Here is a 21,840-nt window from a genome sequence, read left to right as displayed (position 1 = left end):
TCATTTCTTTAATCTCCATCAATGGAGTAGGTTGAGAGAGGGGGAAAAACCCGAAGGGGCGAGTTGAGGAGCTGTGGTGGTGGGAAAGGAGTGCAGATACCGGCTGGAGGGGAAGAAGATGCTGGAGCACAAAAGAGAGAGACTGAAAACGTTCTTGAGGAAAATCGACGAAAAAGCCATATTCCGGATAAAGCACTTCATGAAAGAAAGGTAGACATTTCATTTGCCACCCGCACCGTATTGCCTGACGTCGTGGTTCTCGTCAGTCATACACACAGCCTCTTCTTAGCTTCTTAGTATTCATCTCTCTTCACATTTGCTACATTTATCAATTAATAAAACGCCTTTAAGGCAGCGTGGTTATAGTACTGCCAGCGCGGTTTAACCCTGAGCTTTCGTTTTTATAAGAAGAGATGACACACACACACGCTTCACCTTGTCTGTCTTGTCGTACCTTTTTTTCCCTCCTCTGAGTCAGAGTCTGACCTGTCTGATAAAAATATTATTTTCTCATGAGCTCATAAACGACAAAGGACAAACTACATTTGAATTGCCAGTGCAGTTGTCTCAAATATAATAAATAGCGAGCTGTAAGTTACAGAGACATATGACATGAAGAAGTTGCGTGTACCGAGGCTAGGGCTGCATTACTACCAAAAATGCCACTTTATATAAATTCTTTTAACTCAATTTTGGTGTCCTTAGCTTTAACACGAACACATTGTATTACTGAGTTATGCTCTTAAAAATTTAGTAGCTGTAAGGTACAGATCTACTCACTGGGCCTGTAAAGTGGGTCACACATGTATGTAAACACACAGTCACTGAGGCCCAGGTCTGGATATAAAACAGATGAAATATGGAAAAATTAATTTATGGCTTGAGCCTTTCAGTAATCATGGAAAGGAGGCAGTGCATTTTAAGTGTGTTTATATAAAATTGTCATAGTGTAAAAAGCAGCCCTCTGCTAGATAACTTGTAACATGTAATGTCTGTAACATATTAAAAATACTCTTATAATATTATGCTTTCCCTTTTCTCCAGACCAGCTTACAATTATTTACCCATTTATGCAACTTTGTAATTTTTACTGTATTATTTTATAATAAGTACTTTGATTAAGGCTACTGACAGCAAGAGGTGGGATTTGAGCCCATATCAGTGGAAGGCAGCAGCACTAGCCATGACACCCCCTGCTGGCCCTTGAAGTATCTAAACTCTTCCAGCAAACGAAAACTGTTTATGTTTCCAGAAAGCATCCCCATACCCTGTGGGAATAAAAGAAAAGGAATATGATTCATGGAAATTATATTAAGATGCTGAAAGTGAAGGCTGTTGTCCAGTGATGTGATTAGGAGAGTGATTCTCAGATAGGATGGGAACAAATGAGATGGCACCACTTTCTCTTCCTAGGATTAAAGTTGTTTGACATCACCGTTTTTCAGTGCAGGCCAGAGGCCTTTTCCCAGTCATGGGATGTCCCCACCGTCCACCAGATGCACAAGGGTTCGGAAGAGCCTGGAGAATATGCACAAGATGTTATCAGCTGTGTATTATTTTTAACCCTATTGGGTGGGCTGCCAGTTATATAATAGTTTACATTACTTAACTTAGCTGATACTTTATTCCAAAGCAACTTATAGTATTAAGCTACTTACAGTTATTTACCTGTTTATACAGCTGGATAATTTATTAGCTTACTTATTTTTTTCCTGGAGTAATTTCAAGGTGAGGACCTTGCTCAAGTGTATTACTGCTGGAGGTGAGACTCAAACCTGCCAGGTTTTGGTCTAAAGGCAACAGCTTTAACCACTTTAACCACTGCTATCAGCTTCTTACTTTATGTGGGTCTGTGGAATTCTGGGAAACTGCACAGTCAGTGGGCAGATGTGGTGGTGCAGCGGGTTTGGCTGGGGCCCGCTGTGTGACATATGTGGGGTTTGAGTCCAGCTTTGGGTGCTTTTCAGTGGACTGGTGTCCTGTCTGGGGTGTGTGTGTGTGTGTGTGTGTGTGTGTGTGTGTGTGTGTGTGTGTGTGTCCCCAGCCTTGCGCCCTGTGTTGCTGGGTTAGGCTCTGGCTTGTCAGGACCCTGCTTGGGATAGTGGTTGTAGATGTACGTGCATGAGTGTGTGCAAAGTCAATCAGGCGTCCACTCCTCAGCCTCTTGGGGGAGTGACATTGATGGTGCTTGTGATACCCTGTTCTGTGAAGTACTCCATCATTGCTTTTTGTGATCAGAAATCTGGGCAGTACAGTTATCTTGCATGAGGGAAGGGTGCTGTTGATAATGACAGCCTAGGCTGAGATATAAACTGAACCCTGTAGTTAGAAGTGCATGTCTGACTTGCCTCTGGTCCATAGAAAATGTTCCCTGGTTATGGGATCGTGTCCAGCTGTGGCGAGCAGAAGTGCATATTAAGTTGAATTACACGTGTTTTTATGCAACTCTAGTTTGGACCAAAATAGAGCTGGACCAAATACGCATATTGGCATTTTATCTGATGGACAACAAAGTGTGAGTTTTTTAATCCATTCTGAGATGCACTAGCATGTAATAGAGGAGTTTCATTACTAACATCAGTAAAAGAACTCTTTTGAAGCCTCCACATCATGCCCTACCAAAGTTCAAAGCCAAAAGTAATGGGTACTTTTGCAGTGCAGTATTTTAATGGGACCTTTGAATTTTCAGTGTTGTTCCATGGCACCAGGAAGCATGGGAGAATAGGCTGACTCTTTGAAATGCTTTTGCACAATGGCTGTGGGTATCATATTTGAAGCACATGATACTTACAGCCTGAGCCTTGTGCTCTTGGTGAAAGTTCAGTTCTCAATAGTTCACTCTCACTGTACTCTAATACATGTATATTTAATGTCACTTACACTGTAATTATGAATCCCCATCCTTGGAGAGTCATCCATTTGAGTTACAAGAATTCAGCTTTACAAAAAGTTTCATTTACATTAAACTGTATTTATTAATTCATTCACTACATAGTGTTCATTGGAACTTCTTTTGAAGAAAAGCATCTAATTGGAGTAATGTAATTTACCAAGTACTTTTCTCCAAAACAGTTTACTATGATTATTAAGGTGTTTAGCTGACAACTTTTAATCCAGCATGATTTACAATGGTAGATACACTATCTACAGTCAATCCATACCCCAGAGCAACACACACAAACTGTAGGCAATTTTGAGTTACCAGTTTACTTGACATGCATTTTTTTAGACTGGAGCAACAGGAGGAAACCCACTCAAGCACAAGGAGAACATGACAAACTCAACTGGGATTGAACCCATGTCATGTTGAACAGGCCAGGTGATGAGACAGCAGTGCTACTTGCTATGCCACCAAAAACCAGCAGTATTATACATACAGCTTCAATAATTATCGATTTATATAAAGTCTTTTTCCTGTGTATACCCTGAATTGTGCTTTTCTTTGGAGAAAAGCATATGCTAAAAGAAAGAAATGTAAGTATAGTCTGTGTGTAATAAGCTTGCTGTAAATTAAGTAGATGGGTAGAATTTTTTTATTTTATTTTTTTAATAGATGTACAAGTCTTACACTCTTGGTATGTCTGTGGTAAGCTAGAGGTTAATAATTTGGGGAAAATTTTCAACCTATGAACCTGTGAAGGAGATGTTACTCTTTTCGGTACAATGTTTTAGTTTTGTACTGTTGTTTGGTTCATTTATACCTGTATTTTACATTCTGGAAAGGCTGGCTGGACAAAGATACACCAAAAGCTGAAAAAGTACTCTTCCTGGAACAATGTAAGAACCTTTGTGCTTGACTCTCCACAGTCTCGAATGTAGTGACTTTTATGGAAGTGTAAGCTCTGTCCAGGGTTTCTTTAGTTTACCTTACTGGTGTTTGGCCTCCACTGAATGTATAGAACAAAGTCATCCGGGGTCAGATGCAATGAGTGACAGAAGTAATAAATATAAAAAGACAGGTGACATAAGTGGCTGAATTGTCAGAATGTGATGTGAGTGGTCTGGGGTCAGCCAAAAGAGCTGCTCAGGAGGCTCTAATTGTGATTCATCATATGGGTCGTGACCCCTGAGCCTGGGATTTATCTCACTTGAATATAACCAGTTGAATGCTGGCTGTCACTGCACATCCACCACTTGGTCATAGAACCTGCTTTGCCAGACGAGAGAGAACTTCAGGGATATGAAGGGAATTTTAATTTCCATTTGGAACAAGATAAATATTAGGCATAGGTACATGAGACTTATATTAAAAGTTTTTTTATTTTTTTAACTGCCTAAAATTTAATTATTTAATTCAGTTAGCTCTGATGCTCAGAGCTACTTAGTGTTAAGCTGCTCACAATGTTTTACTTGTACAGCATTTTAGTCATTTTACTGGAGCATTTCAGTACAAGTATCTTTTTCAAGGGTACTACACTGGGATTTGGTAATTCTGGGTGGAATTCAAAACTGGGTCTTCTGAGTAGAAGGCAGTGGTTCTAACCACTGTAGAAGAATGGAAGAAGTAGAGAAGAGATCAAAGGACATGGGCTGTGTGTCAGTGAATGCTGAGTTCTGACATGTTATCAGGGGGAAAATAGACTGTTGGTGTCACCTGGTGTTTTTGGATTTTTATCCCAGATCTGCTGTCTAATTACAGTTTAGATTAACTGAAGTGCTGAAGGATGATAAAGGAAGATTTTTTTTTTTTTTTTTTTTTTTTTTTTTGGGGTGGGGAGTGAATAAATCACATGTCCTTTAATTGTGCTTGGCAAAATGAAGACACAAAACTGTGTGTATAGTAATAAAACGGGCTCCCAAAGTTCTACCATAAATTTCCATCTGAAGATGGAAGATGTAACGCACTGTTTACGTACATCCATTTAGCTGACACGTTTCTCCCAAAAGTTACCTACAATTATTTAACTATTTATACAACAGTGTAATTTTACTGGAGCAATTCAAAGTGAGTGCCTTGCTTAAGGGTACTACAGCAGCACTAGGTTAGATTCAAACTGGTACAACCTTTGGATCCAAAGGCAGCAGTAGGAGCTGTGTAATTTCTTTCAACTCTGTCAGTTTCATTAATATCATGCTCGCAAGGGTTTGTCCATTTGGGAAGTCTCCTACTACTGACCTTATAACTGACATCTGCAAAACATCCTCTGAAAGGAACAAGAAATGCCCCCAGATTTATTTTGCATATTAGCAGTGTCTGTCTTATTTACCTTAATATCCTTTCCTGAACATATTTCACACTGTGCTAGTTTGTCATTCGCATCGGAACGTTGAAAATTTATGCTTTTCTGCTATCATTCATTAACTGGGTGGCTATTAACCGTGAATGTATTAAACTTGCTAGTAGAATACAGACAAATGGAGTCATAAAGTAGCCTGCATAGTTAGATACTGCTGTTAACCCATAATAGGTCAGCAGTACATTTATTTATTTAGCAGATGCTTTTCTCCAAAGTGACTTCCAGTAGATGTTATGTAGTGTTATCAATCAGTACTTAACCAGTTACACAATACATATAACTAAGAAATAATTATGCAATGCAACAATTACTTATAGTAACTGAGTTACATTATCATTAGATAGTTATCCATGCAAATTGTTGGCTGTAATATTATAACGTATTCTGGGAATGTAATATCTATTCAGGTGTTCCACTTCTATACCCCGCTATTCCCCCCCCCCTTGTGACTTCAAGGTCAGCATATAATTTGGTTTGTTTTCCATAAGGTTTTATGAAAACTTCCATCACTAAATTTATCAAAACAAACTACTTGAAAGTATCTTGCTAAGTGCTTTATCACTGACAGCTGTTTGTAATTTTCATTTGAAAGACAGTTCTCCAGAATTACTTAAGGCAGTTTTGTCAAGCAAAGAAGGCAATGAATGCTGATTTTGACCTTTGATAACATGGCTTGCCTAGCTACAAAAATCAAATGTATAGTGTATTTAATGGGTATATCGTACCTGATGTAATTAAAGGCAGTAACGAGTCTGACTTCGGGGCGTGGTAGCGCAGTGGGTTGGCCCGGGTCCTGCTCTCCGGTGGGTCTGGGGTTCGAGTCCCACTTGGAATGCCTTGCGATGGACTGGCGTCCCGTCCTGGGTGTGTCCCCTCCCCCTCCAGCCTTACGCCCTGAGTTGCCGAGTTAGGCTCCGGTTCCCCGCGACCCTGTATTGGACAAGCGGTTCAGAAAGTGTGTGTGTGTGTGTGTGTGAGTGTGTGAGAGAGTCTGACTTCATAAAATGTCATGACTAAGTGCTGTCTGGAAATCTTTTTTCAGTGCTATAGCCTGTGACCTTCTGTAAGTTTGTACATTCTTCTTTAACTACTCTTACATTTTATATTCTGTGCTTTATTGATCTTGTTTTTGATGTTGACCATGAGTTCAGGGGTTTTTACATTATTCATTTTTTAAGCCCTCTGCAGCATTCTTTTGGGAAAGATAGACTTAAATGAATTTAAATTGTTTAATTGAATTGAGTAAAGCTGATTTCAACTCTCCCCTAATGATAAAGAAACAGAATTGGATTTCCTGTTTTCAAGCTTTGAGCCAGACTTCTGCACTGTAGAAACATCATCTCTACTGCAGAGTTCACTGTGCATGAAAGAACAAATTCCAGGGTTCACGTCACAACCAGTTTTTTTTTTTTTGAGTGTGGCTGTAAAAAAGGACTTTAGTCCATGACTGCCCAGCACCCTCTGTCTCCTATCCCAGAGGCTAAAGTATAAATCCTGTTCGGAGAGCGGCATTTGCTCTGTGTTCACCATGGAGAGAGGACGGAGTACTTGGTATCACAATGTCCCAGTAGACAGTACAGGTGGCCCAGATATGGAGGATGCAGCAAGGTAGGCCATATTTAACAGGACCTCTGGATGAGATTGTTCACTTATTTAACACCACTGATGAGTCTGAATGCTCTTTTGTTTTGAAGCAAAGGTGGATGTGAATACGATTTCTCTTCCAGACAAAGAACAATGTTGCAGCTTGTATACACGACAGAGAAACATGACTGTACTAATACTAACTTTTTATGACTGTATTATCTAAATAAATAAAAGTAATCAACATATGAAATACTGGAAGTTCCACAGAGGAAGTGCTATTTTTTATTTTTTCACAAGTGCTTTTACAGATTGATTGATTATGGGTAAGGTTTCAAAATGAGTAAATTTTATTAGAAACCTAAGGCCCACCAAGGTTGTTCTTAGTAATAATTTGAGATGTGTTTTCTGATTTCTTCTGTGTCTTACTATGTCAGGGTGTCAGCTGACAAGACATGACTTAAATTAGCTGGTCTTTATCTGGTTAACAGGTTTACAGGAATGCACCTTACTTCATTTAGTTATTAATAGTGAACACTGAATGTAAGGAGACTAAACTGCACCAGGCAGAGTGGAGGATGTTTTTCCATTTTTACTTTCCATGAACAAACTCTAATATTATGTAGTATATCTTTTTCTAATCAGTGTTTAGAGTTTTTGTTCAGGAACAGTTGGTTCTGGTGGGGGGTGTTTCCAGTGTACAGGAATTATGACAGAGTTCAAGGGCAGCTGTTAAGGTATCATTGCCATGTTGTGGTAAGTTAGCAATTGTATATACAAAGAGCTGTTTTTTGCATTTTATGAGAAAATTATTTAGTGGTGGGGGCGTGGTGGCGCAGTGGGTTGGACCACTGTCCTGCTCTCTGGTGGGTCTGGGGTTCGAATCCCGCTTGGGGTGCCTTGCGACGGACTGGCGTCCCGTCCTGGGTGTGTCCCCTCCCCCTCCGGCCTTACGCCCTGTGTTACCGGGTAGGCTCCGGTTCCCCGTGACCCCGTATGGGACAAGCGGTTCTGAAAATGTGTGTGTGTGTGTGTGTGTGTGTGTGTGTGTGTGTGTGTGTGTATATTTAGTGGTAATCAATTTTTTTTTTTTTTTTTTCTTTTTTTGTAGTTAAGATTCAGTTCTCAGTTGAAAATGTGTTACTGGGTCTTGATTATTTTCACTGCTAGACTGCATTGAAATACCATCTAGTTAGTAAAGAATGAATTGATAAAATCCATTAAGCATTAATATTTAATGTAAGTTTTAATCCGACTAAATTAATGCACATTTACAAATACCGTAACCATACCTAGAATGCCTTATTCTTCAGGTCTGAGCGGCCATGACCCTTGTACTGTTGTATTTAACGTCCTTGAAACCTGTGATTACAGATAACAGGTAGTTAATTCTAACTGAGGAGTGGGAAAAGGAAAGTTACTTTCAAAAATTAGCCATTATACATATTGTGTGTGTGTGTTGTAATATTGTTGTTCTTCTACTAAAAAGTAAAGCATAACATCGTTATAGCCTTGCTCTTCTCAGACATAACTTCCCCCCTTCTGTGGATGGTGCATCCCCTGGTAGTGGACCTCTGTGCCTCCAGAAGTGACAGCGGCAGAGAAGAGAGAAGGTTTTATCTTTTCTGCAAAACCATGTTTTCTGGTGCAAGTTCAGTTATTCTGGTGTCTGTAACACCTAACTTTAACATCATAATGTCACAGAAGGAAAATAGGTTAGGAACGACACTCTTGCTTACACTGATGTGGAATAAATACCACACACATGCTGACTGAAACCGCTTATCCCAAGCAGGGTCGCACCAAGCCAGAGCCTAACCCGGCAACACAGGGAGTAAGGCTGGAGGGGGAGGGGACACGCCCAGGGCGGGACACCAGTCCATCACAAGGCACCCCAAGCGGAACTCGAACCCTAGACCCACCAGAGAACAGGACCTGGCCAAACCCGCTGCGCCACCACATCCCCTTGGAATAAATATCTTGTGGAAAAAATAAAACTGAAGGTATAACTTCAGTATCCAGACCCTCAGGACATGGTGAAGTGGTAAAGCCTAATAACTGAGCAAATAGTAAATATTAACGGACACATGAAAATGTCCTTCTGCAATCGTGTCGCATGCAAGTATATTTAGGATAAGGTAAGAAAATGAAGGTTATAACTTTGGATTTTAAAAGCTCTGGTTGTTCATAAGATGAGGACCCAGTGTACTGGAGTTCAGTTCCAGTTTCAAATTCCTAGCAGTAGTCATTATAGTGTGGACTTTTATGTACCTTGTTCATATATAACTAAGGCCCCTTACCTGACTGAATCACACTTAACTAGTGAAGCCATGTGTGCAAATGGAAGGAGGTCTAGATGCATCCACAAATATTTTTATTACAAGCTTGAGCACATAAAAAAAATTGCTGTGCTTAATAGAAAACATTTACATTTAAAACACTACATTTTCCACTGTATGACATGTTTGAGTCCCTTACTACTAAAAACTCCTTTTCAGTATTTATTACAAACAATCTGATTAGACCTTTTTCCACTTTTTATCTGATTATTCATTTTATTCTATGCAAACACTCCTGTCTCAGTATCTACTAGTCCCCCCCCAAGGCTTGTTTTGTTTAATTGTTTATTTTACTGAGCTGCTTACCACAGAGTGAGTAGAAGCCATTGGAAAGTCATCAGTATTATACCTTGATTTAACATGGTATCAGACTGACTTCGATAACTGAATGCTGACATTTGGGCAAGCCTTGGGTTTCAGATGGTTATCACGACACATTCTGGGAACTTCCGACCTGACTGGGCTGAATGTGCTCCTTTGATCTGGGTTCTGTTTCTCTCCAGGCAAAGGAAGATTCTGCGGAACCACATAGGTTTTTTTTTTTTTTTTTTTTTTTTTTTGCAGTTCCTGTTGTATGGTGGGGTAAGTACGCCACTGAGGTAGCGTGATTTCCCCAGTATATTGAATACATACGTTGTATTGCAGTTTGACAGAGGACAGAAATAATCTGATTTGAGTTGTCACCTCTTACCACTGGCTTTTGAATTGTAGTTGTGCAGTTGAGGATGTTGACACTGGTAATGAGCCACACAACTCTCACTGTCTGGTCTGAGTGCTGTTTAACTCCTGGTTTCAGTACTTGGTGGTGTGAAAAGAGCTGTAACCTGCTTTAGAGCATACTGTGTGTGTTTACAGGGCTAAAAGGATCGGGGCTGGGACCTAAAGCAGGCCTTTTGAGTGCATAAGGTTGCAACACAACTGGTGTTTGCTGTGGATTGTCGTTCAGCTTTGAAAAGTAGTGTGGATGTGCTGCATAGTCCCTCATGTTTGCCATGAGACTCTAATTGACAGGAGTCTGTAGGAAGTGAGTATATACTGTAAAGAGCTGTTGTCTGTCATCTTTATAGATTGCATATGCCCTTTCTTTACAGTATATCCTTCCTTTCAGGTTTCTTCCATGTTGTTAAATTCACTTGTTCTCCCCATGTTCAGATAGCTTTCCTCCAGGTATTTTCTCCCACAATCCAAAGATGTGGTTCAGATACAATGGTGACAAAAAAGTGAGTGAGTGAGTGTCAGGGGCAGGGTACTTTACTCTGTTCTGTGGATACGTTGATACTTGAAAGTATCTTGGTGTGGTATATGTAAGTAGCGTAGTGTTGCTTGACACTCGACCCAGGTTTGGCAAGTGCTTTAGCAAGGCACTTCACCTTAATTTTTCTGTAGTAAAAATTACCCAGCTGTATAAATGAGTAAATCTGTGTAAGTATCTTAGTATATAAACCTTACCTTGTACAAGTAGCTTTAGGGAAGCTAAATGAATAAATGTACACCTAACATTTTGTTAATGAATTATAAGGCTAACATTACTTGATGTCTTAAAGGTCTTTGATCGTACTATCATGAAAGGTAAGTAATGGATTAAATAAGGGATTGTAGGGGGGCATCATGGCGTGGCGGCGCAGGTTCAGGGCAGGTCTGGGGTTCGAGCCCTGTTTGGGGTACCTTGCGATGGGCTGGTGCCCCGTCCTGGATGTGTGTCTCTTCCCCCCCCCCCCCCCCCCGCCTTGGCCCTGCACCCTGTGTTGCCAGATAAGGCTCTGGCTTGCAGCGATCCTGCTCAGGGCAAGCAGTTGATGATGATGGATGGATAACGGATTGTAACTCACATTACATTTACATTTATTAATTTAACAGATGCTTTTGTCCAAATTGACGTACATCTCAGCAAAAGTACAACTTATGCATTACATTGAGAGAAGGAGACAGCTGCAGACATGAAAGTCTCAAGCAAACCTAGTTTGTTCCCTACCATTTGCTGCACCGAGGTTCATCATTCAAGTAGGTGCATAAGATCACAGGATAGACAAATTCCAATACTCACACCAATTTTTTTTAAATTAATTTTTTTTTATTAAATATTATAAGACACACAATACCAGAGTAATGGCTGAATAAAGGTTGTATCTGGGGATGCTTCTGGAGTTGCGATGCGTGAACAGTTACACCATAGATGATCTGAAGAGATCTTGGGTGAAGTGGATCTGGAAAAGGTGGGTTTTCAGACCCTTCTTGAAAACAGAGTTTTTGCAGTTCTGAGTGACAGGGGAAGGTCATTCCACCACAACAGACCCAGAACTGAGAACCTCCGAGCTTTGCCTTTCGTGCGCGGGACCACCAAGCGAGCAGAAGTAGATGAGCGAAGGGGCCTGGCTGGATTATGTTCTGTGGTCTTAAAGGCCATTCTGTTTCATGTTTAACCTGTTATAAATGTTGCGTTATGTAAAATCCTTTTTCAATTCATAAATTCATCTGCAAAGAAGTCTTCATTTCATCAGTGGAAATGGGGAAAATAACTTGTATTAGTTGGACCTAGTGGCCATAATAAAGTTGGCTCTTTGTGCTTGTTGTACACGCTGTCCTACAGGGCCACTGCAAGCAGCACATGGTGATATCACACTGTCTTCAGGGGCATCCACAGTGCTGGGGTTTTTCAGTGAAGGCTCTCTCAAGAGACTGCGAATTACGGCTTTGATCGTGGACTCAAACAAGCTGCTTGCGCAGAAATGAGCTGCTTACGTGTCACCATGCTTGCTCACTTTCTTGTGAGAGGCAGTTTGACGTAGAATTCCTGCCCACACCCAGAGGCGGGCTCTTTCCAGCCTGTGCATGTCTGTGGCTTGCCACAGGAGCAGTCTCCCTGTCCCCAGTCCCTCCAAGCTCCCTCCTCCCCTGTACATACGTTTGTTCTCTTCTACATTCTCCTGGTGGAATGTTAAGAATAGAGCAGCAATAGAATATAAATGTAATGTCAAAGAAAAATGCCCATCTTTGTTTGGATGATAAAGCTCTATCAGGTTTAAACAAGTTTTCCAATCATTAAACTATTAATTTTTAGTTTGCGTCTACTTGCATACATAATGTACACATATCCCTCCCAGCATTCAGGTCTCAAAACGTATCTCTTTCAGATCCTGATCTCCTGATAGTCACACAAATTTGTATTACACCATCTATCACGATCACCCTTATGTTTGTTAGACTGGATTCTCTTGGCAGCTGTAATAAATTAATTTGCTTTGGCAAAAACAATAGTATAGGACAAGCTAATTCTACTTTTACAATCATGTGTCTGTACCTAAATCCTTTTGTGTGTTGTGGATTGCACCTTTTTACTCTGTATTGCATGTCAGAGAAAAGTATCTGCTAAATTAATATATACGAATATCTGATATTTCAGCTGGTGGTATAAGTTACGTAAGTTATAGAAAGCGTTATCACACTAAGAAGAATAGCCTTTTGTGTGTGTGTGTGTGTGTGTGTGTGTGTGTGTGTGTGTGTGTGGGGTTTTTTTTTTTTTTTTGAGGCCCTAGTGTTCTGTCCTGAGGGGACCCTTTTACCTCCATTCATGAACACGCCCATGGGAGGAGTGCCTTTACCTCATCATTTCTAACAATATCACCTCAGACGCATTTCGTTTTGGATTCAAGAGGAGCATGTTGTGAAGAAATTGCATCAGAAAATTGTTGCGGGAGCTTAGATATACAGAGAACTGAAGTATAGGGAAAATGGCTTGAAATGTTACCTTTTTTCATATGTTGATTTCAAAAATTAGGGTTATGATCGAAGGTTGCTTCAGTTTTCGCTCTGCCAAAAGAAGATATATATACAGGTAGGACTGTTCGATACATAATTTTTCACTGTTAAGATCTGAGTTTATTTTAACAAAAATGTAACTTTTTCACCAAACAGATTCATGGATTTATTTCTTTGAAAAGCTTTGAATAATGCGTTTGGTTTTTGAATTTGGGTTATAATACCTGTCAAACACAGTTAAGCGGCATTTTATGACTTAGAGTGAGCAAACGTTGACATTTTTGTTGTATGCAACAGCAATTTATGTACATTTTTAATCACAAAATGCTGTTTTTAATTTACATGTGGGACTTACTATACTGGTAGTTGGTTTTAGACCATAACTGAATCATAGACAATTAGAAACTGCAGAATTATTATATCTTTAAAAAAAAATATTCCAGGTGCATAAGATGCCAAATATTTGTATTAGGTCATTTTAAATCTTATTTCTTTTTCCTGAATTAGCACATTGAGGTTTTAACCTGGGCTCCTACAGTGTTGAGTTCATCACATTTGTTACAAGCTGTTAGTTTTCTCATTTGTTTCCTGATTTTCAAATACCAGATGCAGACAGTCAGCAGTTCAGAAACTAGTTGGATCTGCAGTTTCCTTATTTAAAAGTCTAGTAGCCATGACAAAGCTCTTACTGTGAACAGACTGGTTGTAAAAGGCACAGCAAAGTGGAGCTAACCCACTGGGATTGGTTAAAGGCAAGGGGGTGGTTTTAATCCCAGGTGATTTTTTTTTTTTTTTTTTTTTTTTCCTCCCCCCCCTCTCCCCCGTTCAACCTCATGTAGCTATGCAGTGGAGGGTGGGAGTCTTCCAAGCAAGGAGAAAAGGGGGAAAAGCAAGAAGAAGCTGGAGCTGACAAAAGCCCTCAGTCTGGATGAAGCCCAGAGGAAAATCCAGCAGCAGAACCTCAGCAAGCAGGCTCCAATTAGGTAGGTGTGTGTGTGTGTGTGTGTGTGTGTGTGTGTGTGTGTGTGTGTGTGTGTGTGTGTGTGTTAAGTACTGGTGTCAGGGGAAATTAAATCCTGTCCTGCATCTGAAAGAATACTGGTACATCTAATCCTCTGTTTTAATTTTTAGCTCAGTGATTTTACAACTTGGTGTAAAATATGTTTGTGCAGTTGCATACCGGGTTTCTCTGAGGAGAATTACTATTGTACTGTCTCCCTTTTAGGTCCCAGACATTTGACTCCAGTAAGAGCTTGGAAAGAAATGAAGGCAGCAGCACACAAAGTGTATGTTTACATATGGTAACTGTGACAATCGGCTGCAAAAGAATATGGCCTCCTCAGTATCAGCTAAACGCAAAGCAAACAACCAGGAGGGGTAGAAATTTGCCCCCTTTGTAAATATGGCATTATTTCTTTGTGGTAAAATTTTTAGGAGTCAAAGATGTCTTCTCTTAAAGTAATACAATTCTAAAGTGAAAGCCATGAAATGCATGACAATTTATTGTATGGGTTTTTTTTTTTTTTTTGAAATTTTTCATTCTGGCTTACAGAGTTTTATAAAGCACAACAAAACTTTCCACAAATTGTTTCAAGACATTCCAGAAAATGAGGATTTAATACATGGTAAGTCAAAGTCCTTCAGGTGTATATGTGTTATTGCAGAAAATCATGACTATAAAAGCATAAGAGGAACAGAGTAATGATAAGCAGAGAGGCACAAGCATACTTTATTTGAACCCGTGCACGTAACGTGCGCTGACGTGCAGGTGGGGAGTTGGCAGGATGTGGTGTAAGGCTCTGCATCGTCACTCTAACGTCAACTGTTGGCTGTCAGCCCCTGAGCTGAGTGGGAATTATGTAACACTAGTGTGTTGCTCTCTACCCAGCCTTCGTGTGCGCCCTACAGAAGGAGGTGCCCTACCACGGCAGGCTGTACGTGTCTGAGAACCATGTTTGCTTCCACTCCTCCGTGCTGCTCAAGGACACAAAGGTGAGCACTTGGATCCCCTGCGCTCAACTCTAAATCTCACAGATCCAGACCAGCTGCCACCCATTGTCCCAGTTTGACACTTTTGTAGTTCTGTCCACCTGTATAGCTGCATGAGATGCCTTTCAGGGAGCATGGTGTAGCACTTACTCAAAGTACAGCAGAAAATGTCCCTTTATTCATTATACGTACAAACATGATGACTGGTATATGTGCTACTTCAGACAGGCAAGGTCAAGCTAGCTGGTTCTTTCTGGCAGGGACCTGCTCCCTGGTCTCTGAGGACTCCTGTCCTACTGCTGAGAAAGGTTTAAATTAAGGGTTAGTGATGAAGACATTCCCCCCCCCCCCTCCTCCATTTGTGCTGTCACTGTCACGCACATGTCCATCACAAGCATATGTTTTACTAGAGAAATGGAGTCGTCCTTCTCAAGACTACTAGTGTAGTTGACCACAATACCTACTGACTCTGTGTTTACACATTCAAAGTTTTGTAACATCTTCTCACATCTTGGCTTTAGAGATGGTTTTTCAGAAGTTAATGGGTTTTTCTGTTGTTTTTGATGTTGTAGGTGGTCATCCCTGTGTCCAAAATACACATCCTGAAGAAACAAAACACGGTGCTGCTGGTTCCCAATGCCTTGTCCATCCGCACCAAGGAGGGAGAAAAGGTTAGAGCCTGTGTAACACACCAGAGATTGCTGTGGCATGTGTCCATCACTCATACTTTTCTTGTATCACTGTCATTAACAAACTTAACATTCTTATGCCAGAAAGCTCTAGACATCTCATTTTAAGTTTTTAAATCAGCATTCCTATTTCTCTGCGAAGGTCTTGCACTCAAGCCTGCCTCCTTTCTGTTGCAGTACTTGTTTGTGTCTTTGAGGAACCGGGAGGTTTGCTACAAACTGCTGTGCTCCATTTGCCCACATACAGAGGTAGGTTCTATGCCTCCGTCCTGAAGGGAGCTGCAGCTCCTTGGGAAACAGCAGGTTACTAATGCTTCCTGTGTCGGTTTCTCTGTAGGAGGGCAGCACCAACAGCAGCCCAGTGTTCTCCTCTGCAGATAATAGCTTTGACCAGTATAGGCTTGAGGTGAGTCTTATCTGTACCTGCAGTTCACCTGAAGTCACTGACTGTGGTATTCACGGAAACATTCTTAACGTAGGGGACAGTGGTGCAGTAGTTAAATGGACTCCCTGTTTTTCACAGACCTCCAGCCAATCCAGTGTGGAAGACAGCTTTGACCAGCTAAACTCCAGGGCCCTACTGCAGTCCAGCTCGCCCAAATTAACTCGAGGTGAGAATGCCATTAAATCGCCATTATTTAGCCTTTCTTCTGATGTGTGCAGCAGTGGTCTGGCAGGTGCCCTAATGTGCACGTGTGCTCTGATGCAGTGCCTTATGGGAGCAGATCCACCCACAGGGAACAGACGCTCAGGGAAAACAAGGATGCTACCGCGAATGACCTCTCAGGTACCGTAGTGCACTTCTAATGTGCAAAGTGTATTAGAGTGGTGGGCTATCCATTGCCAAGTGGCCAAAATCGTGCTAAATTTATTGAATTGGTTAAATGTGTGGCCAACTTGATAAATTTAGCATGTTCTGTTTTGAATCAACTTAAGGTAATATGCATGTATTTCACTTTGAATGTCATTAGAGTTCTGAAATAAATTTAGCATACATTTTTTTAATAATAGTGGAACCACTTTTGTGGAAGACTGGTCACACAAATGGCCAGGAAGAAAAACTGGTTACTCACTCCTGGTGTATGACTTCAGGGATGAGTAACGTTAAGACATGCTGGATTGTGTAGGATGTGCAATTCTTGAATTTCACAATGGCACACCTTCACAGTGCTCTGCTGATTACTTTTTTCTCCAAAGTGACTAAATTCTTCTTGAGGCATCAAGATTATTAGAGAAGTTTGTTTAAAGAATGTCACTTAAGGTTACAGCAGCAGGCCTTTCCTTGCTTGCATTGTACCTTATTTTGTGAGACAGCAGGTGGCATAGTGGTTAGAGCTCCCACTTTCCACTTGAAGACCCTGGGTTTAAATCTCACCTGTTGTAGTACCCTTGATCAAGGTATTAACCTTAAACTGCTCCAGTAAGAATTTCCCCAGCTGTGTAAATAAATGTAAATTTGTTTTCTCCAGCCAACGGCCTCTGGTTTTGGACCGCAGCTGACCGTGTCAGGTCCCTTGTCGTCCAGCGGGACTCCAGTAGACTCAGCGTGCTGCTTTTTATCTACCTAATACTGTGAGTACCTGACTGTTTACCTGCATTCAGACCACACCAAGAAGGCAGATAACATAGTTACCTCTCAAAATCATCCCATGGTTTGCAACAGAAGTAATTTATCAGAATGGTTTAAGCAAACTCAGTGTGATCAACCACAGTCATCTTTGTAGTCTGTGATTGTAGCAACAAGACAAATAGTATGTTTAAAAATCTTTCCATTTCTAATGTTCTTGCTTGGCTAACATTTCTGTTCAGAGCAGCTGAATGGAATTTTGCTGCCGTTTCTAGATGTTGTTTTACTGAAACAATTAATGTTAAGTGCCTTTCACAGGGATAACTGATGGTTAATTACAGGGCACAAGCACACATTCTTACCTCTCGCAGTGCATCTAAGCAGTAATGGGAACTAATATGAACTGTGAATATATGAACCGTTTGAGCAAAAAAACAATCAATCCCTTAAAATCAGATCATTTTTGTTTTCTGGTCTGCAGTGTCTGATTATATTTTAATAGTCAGAAACATGGAGTTTGACTTCTTTAAAAGGCCCATGAGTATCATCCATCCATCTATCCATTTTCATTAACCGCTTATCTGCATCAGTGTTGTAGGAGTCCAGGGCCTTTCCCAGAATCACTGGGCACAACTGTAAGGGGCTGTACACCCTGGATGGGATACCAGCTCATGTCTATCACTATTTCCTAATTAAGACATCAGCTAGGAATCTTCCACAGGCATTACTAATAACTGCAGAATGATTAGAGAATGTCTGTTACCACACTTACTCAAATGCAGGATACATTCTTTTGGCTGATAATTTCAGGGGGATGTAGCCCTGTCTTTATCTGTAACCAGAGTTGAAGTATTTGAGGTAGACGGCTAAGATGCGGGTGACTTACTCTGCGCTCTTGTTTGTACACGCAGGGCGCTGCTGCTCCTGCTGTCCTCAGGATATATTGGCCTGCGCATAGTGGCCCTCGAAGAGCAGCTGACGTCCCTAGGGGCTCTGCCGGAGTTCTCCCTGCCTACTGAGTAGGTGGCCCCACCCCCAGAGCGTGGCAAAATCCTGTTGCACCACAAACAATGCGACACACTACAATAAACCAGAAATCCATGATTTCATATGTACAATGTGCTGGTATTAGTTTTCAAAACCCGCTGCTGCTACAGGTACTGCTACTGGTACATTCACCTCTTTGTGGTGTGACATTTAATTATTTTTTTTGTAGAGAACAAGACATTTAGGCTTGTCTCTTCAAAGCTAAGCATTTACCAATCTCATTTCACAAGTGTGCTTTTCTACCTTCTGGAATTTCATTTAGTTTTACTTACTGTATGTAATATCTACTTGAACTGTTTTTCTGGTTAAGGCTGATATGTTGAGATACCATCTTACAGGAAAGGCTTCCATGCCTTTGGGTTAAAAATCAGTCAGGCTATGACATGACTCCTGTAAGGGTGTCACTTCACCGTTTCCTGGCATTGTTTGACTTGCATCATACTTACCTTACTGTGTGTCAGCTTATTGTAGTTGCAGTAAAAGGTGTGGCTCAGATCTATAAAATACACACGCACTTTGTGTGTTTTGCAGTCTATTTACTCGGTTTTCCTCTTCCTCATCCCAGGTGGAAGGACACATGATGCTTTGTCCAAATGCAGTGACAGCACCACTGAGAACCTTAAAGATGCCAGGAGGCAGTCTACCAGGAAGGTGTTTCAGCATTTTATCCCTTTTTCCCAGTACTGTTTAAGAGATCAGTAACATTTCAAGGAGCTGTCACATCAAGAGGTTTTGTGAATATTTCCTTCCAGCCAGTAGGAAACAAACCACTCTGAAGGCCCAATTAGCAAGTTTTTGGGATCAGCAGAATTTCTCTTCTGGGCAGCCAGTAAAAATGGAATGAGCTGGCACTAATCCACGTTTTTGTCCTTGTGTGGCCAGAAGGACTGCTGGCTCCTCTTGGTGCTGGAGGTACCAGAAGGGCACACAAACACAGGAGCTTTATATCAGACCGGACCTCAAAGTGATTCCACACTTGAACTCTACTGTGTCCAAAATCCACCAAGGTTCGAACTTGTCTTTTGGTCTGTCTTTTTGTGGGTTATACTTGAACTGCATGTGTCCCGCACATCTTTTTTTTTTAAATAGCTTGCTTCAAAGTGCGCCGTGCAGTGCCAAAGTATTGTGTGCTGGCCACAGATTTGACTGAAACTTCTGATGATGCTTGGTCTTCATATTGGCTGGTCTGTCCAGCCTTGTCTGAACGTGGGAGATGCATGCAGTCTATGAAACCTTTTACATATCTACTGAAGAATGTCTTTTTTAAGCCTTTGTTTACCTGTTTTCGGTCAGACAGTTAATCGAGTCTGCAAAGTGTGTATTTCATTCCCTCTCCAGCAGAACTTTCTCAGTCCTGTAGTCAGAAATTTACAGTATTATTCCTTTTATTCCTGTAATTTAGCTCTTTATTGCATACAGCTCCTCTTTATCGCTAGAAGTTTTTAATGCACAACTACCCAACATCAGAAAAAGAGCTTTTGGTACTCCTGTGTCTGTCTTGTTTAAATTGTTCCAATGTAAATATTATTGATTCGGTCTATGTATTTCTAAAATATGCAAACACTGTATATTACTGCATTGATGAAAGGATCTTGAGCAGAACATTGGTCTAAATCGGTACAGTATTGCATGAGAGTCCACAAACATATCAGGTACTTATATGGGCTTTAACTGTTTTTTGTTATCTTTATGCATTTAAAGAAAAAATTTATGCAAATATCTTCAAATGTAGCTGTAGTAATACAGTTTAATTTTGAAAGTCGTCATTTCAGAAAGCAGTGGTTCCAAATTTTGAGTCCAGTGTTAACAGGAAAGATGGTGGTAGTGCAGTGAGCATTTGGGATTGCTACCCCATACAGGTAAGATCACATCTGAAGTATTTTATCTGTTTGTTGTTTACAGCATGGGATGTAAAATCCATAGTAATTAAGAGCATTTGTAAAGCACATTACAGTGCTTCAGCTGAATTTAATGTAAAATAGGTATGGATAATGTCAGCTCAACATAACGTTCAGTGATTTTTAACTGTTTATGGTGTGTTTTTGAAAAGATGTGTTATGTGAAATTTCAGCTGCGAGCACTTTAGAATTTGATCCAGTTTTAATCCAAAGAAGGCAAGGATCACAGCTGGCCCAAATGGGAATGGGTGCAGCATGTTTATAGATGGTGCTATTGATACCCCTCAGGGGTAGATGGGGATAATGTGATGTGGTGGAATGCTTGCTGCTACATGCTGATTGATACCAATTACACCGATAAAATTTCTTCTTTCTGCTGAGAATGACACCCACCTTTCCTTTTAAAGCATTTATTTGGAATGGAACTAATGAACACGACAATAGAAATACATGTTATGATGAATATGCCTCTGAACACTGATACAAGTGCTACATATCATAAACTGATATTGCTTCTACCCTTTCCTGAATAAGGGTGAGTGAGGTGTCTTGTACGTTGTCCTGCCTTGTTGACTAGAGACACTAAGGCAGTAGGGCACCTTTACCTAGGAAGCCCAAGTAAGAACAGTCTTGCAGGCCCAGGGGTTCCTAGGGGCTTGAACCCCTTGCAAGGGCTGAGCGTTTGTGACCATGGAGTAGATGAGCTAAGAGACACCAATGGATGACGACGAGTTCTTTGAAATTCCTCGTATTTGCCGAATCTTGATTATGGCACTCCAGCAGAGAGCGCTTCTAACAGTTCTCTGGTGAAATAACCTTTAAACTAACGTAATGCAAAGCAGATGTCAGTGAAGAATACAGCATTTGTATTGTTGCACGATTTTACAGTTGTAAATAAGTTTTCTATTATTTGAAATGTGTTGGATAATTCTACTTTGGTAAAATCTCTATTTATTTGAATTCTGTGTAATTTCAGCAGTCTCTGTGAAACTGCCTGTTATTCATTTTGGAAACAAATAAAAACAAATAAAAGTATGCATCCTCTTTAGAAAATGATTAGCTGTTGTGTTTAATGCTGAATTCTGGAAGACATTTAGAGGAATCAATTCAATAACTTCAGCCTCAAGACCTGAGTTTACAAATAGTTTAATAGAAAATGAAATGAATAAATTTTGGTGACATTTTCATAGCGTAAACATGAAATAAGGCCATCAGCAAATTTATAAAAAAAAAAAAAAAAACTGTATTGTCTCATCTTCTCTATGGTTTGAGATATTAGTGAAGTGTCGAATGCTTAGCAGTAACAAGATTTTTTGAAAGTTAAAATTATGCACACTGCTAGATATAGATGATTCACCAAGGTGACTTTCATTGTTATATACACTATTTACAATGGATCACTCAGCCGTACATCAGTGGAACACACTCTCTCTGTCACTCACACACTAAACCTAAACAACATGTCTGGACTGTGGGAGGAAACCCATGCAGACGTGGGGAGAACATGCATCTGCACTAGACCGCCCTTTGAGACAGCAGTGCTACTCGCTGTGCCGCCATGCCAAATCTATGGGATGGCATGTTTTGGTCAAACATTAGCACTGTAAAGGACCCCAGCTGATGTTTAAAACTTGTCTTACTTTGTGAATACACACACACACGCATTTTCAGAACCGCTTGTCCCATACAGGGTCGCAGGGAACCAGAGCCTACCCGGTAACACAGGGCGTAAGG

At 40.6% G+C, this 21,840-nt stretch overlaps 1 protein-coding gene across 3 annotated transcripts; it reads left to right on the top strand.

Moving 5' to 3' along the window:
• The first annotated feature begins 17 nt into the window (after positions 1-17).
• LOC108940449 (GRAM domain-containing protein 2B) lies at positions 18-21,008 on the top strand. 3 transcript variants are annotated; one of them, XR_001966566.2, is made up of 14 exons: positions 18-210; positions 13,756-13,899; positions 14,142-14,202; positions 14,469-14,541; positions 14,805-14,908; positions 15,478-15,576; positions 15,772-15,843; positions 15,932-16,000; positions 16,118-16,205; positions 16,304-16,381; positions 17,064-17,166; positions 18,073-18,180; positions 18,774-18,859; positions 19,091-21,008. XR_001966566.2 is itself a non-coding variant. In XM_018762638.2 (13 exons), exons 1-13 carry the CDS (start codon positions 119-121, stop codon positions 18,787-18,789), a joined length of 1,107 nt encoding a protein of 368 aa, XP_018618154.1. In that variant the 5' UTR covers positions 18-118; the 3' UTR covers positions 18,790-21,007. The 3 variants fall into 3 exon arrangements, 2 of the variants coding, with proteins under 2 accessions (XP_018618154.1, XP_018618169.1); XM_018762638.2 differs by having other exon boundaries at positions 18,774-21,007; XM_018762653.2 differs by lacking the exon at positions 18-210 and adding an exon at positions 12,664-12,992 and having other exon boundaries at positions 18,774-21,006.
• Positions 21,009-21,840: the final 832 nt, after the last annotated feature.

Source organism: Scleropages formosus, chromosome 2, assembly GCF_900964775.1.
Source record: "Scleropages formosus chromosome 2, fSclFor1.1, whole genome shotgun sequence".
Lineage (NCBI taxonomy): Eukaryota > Metazoa > Chordata > Actinopteri > Osteoglossiformes > Osteoglossidae > Scleropages > Scleropages formosus.
Note: the sequence above shows the minus strand (reverse complement) of the source record. Positions and strands in the feature narration are given on the sequence as shown.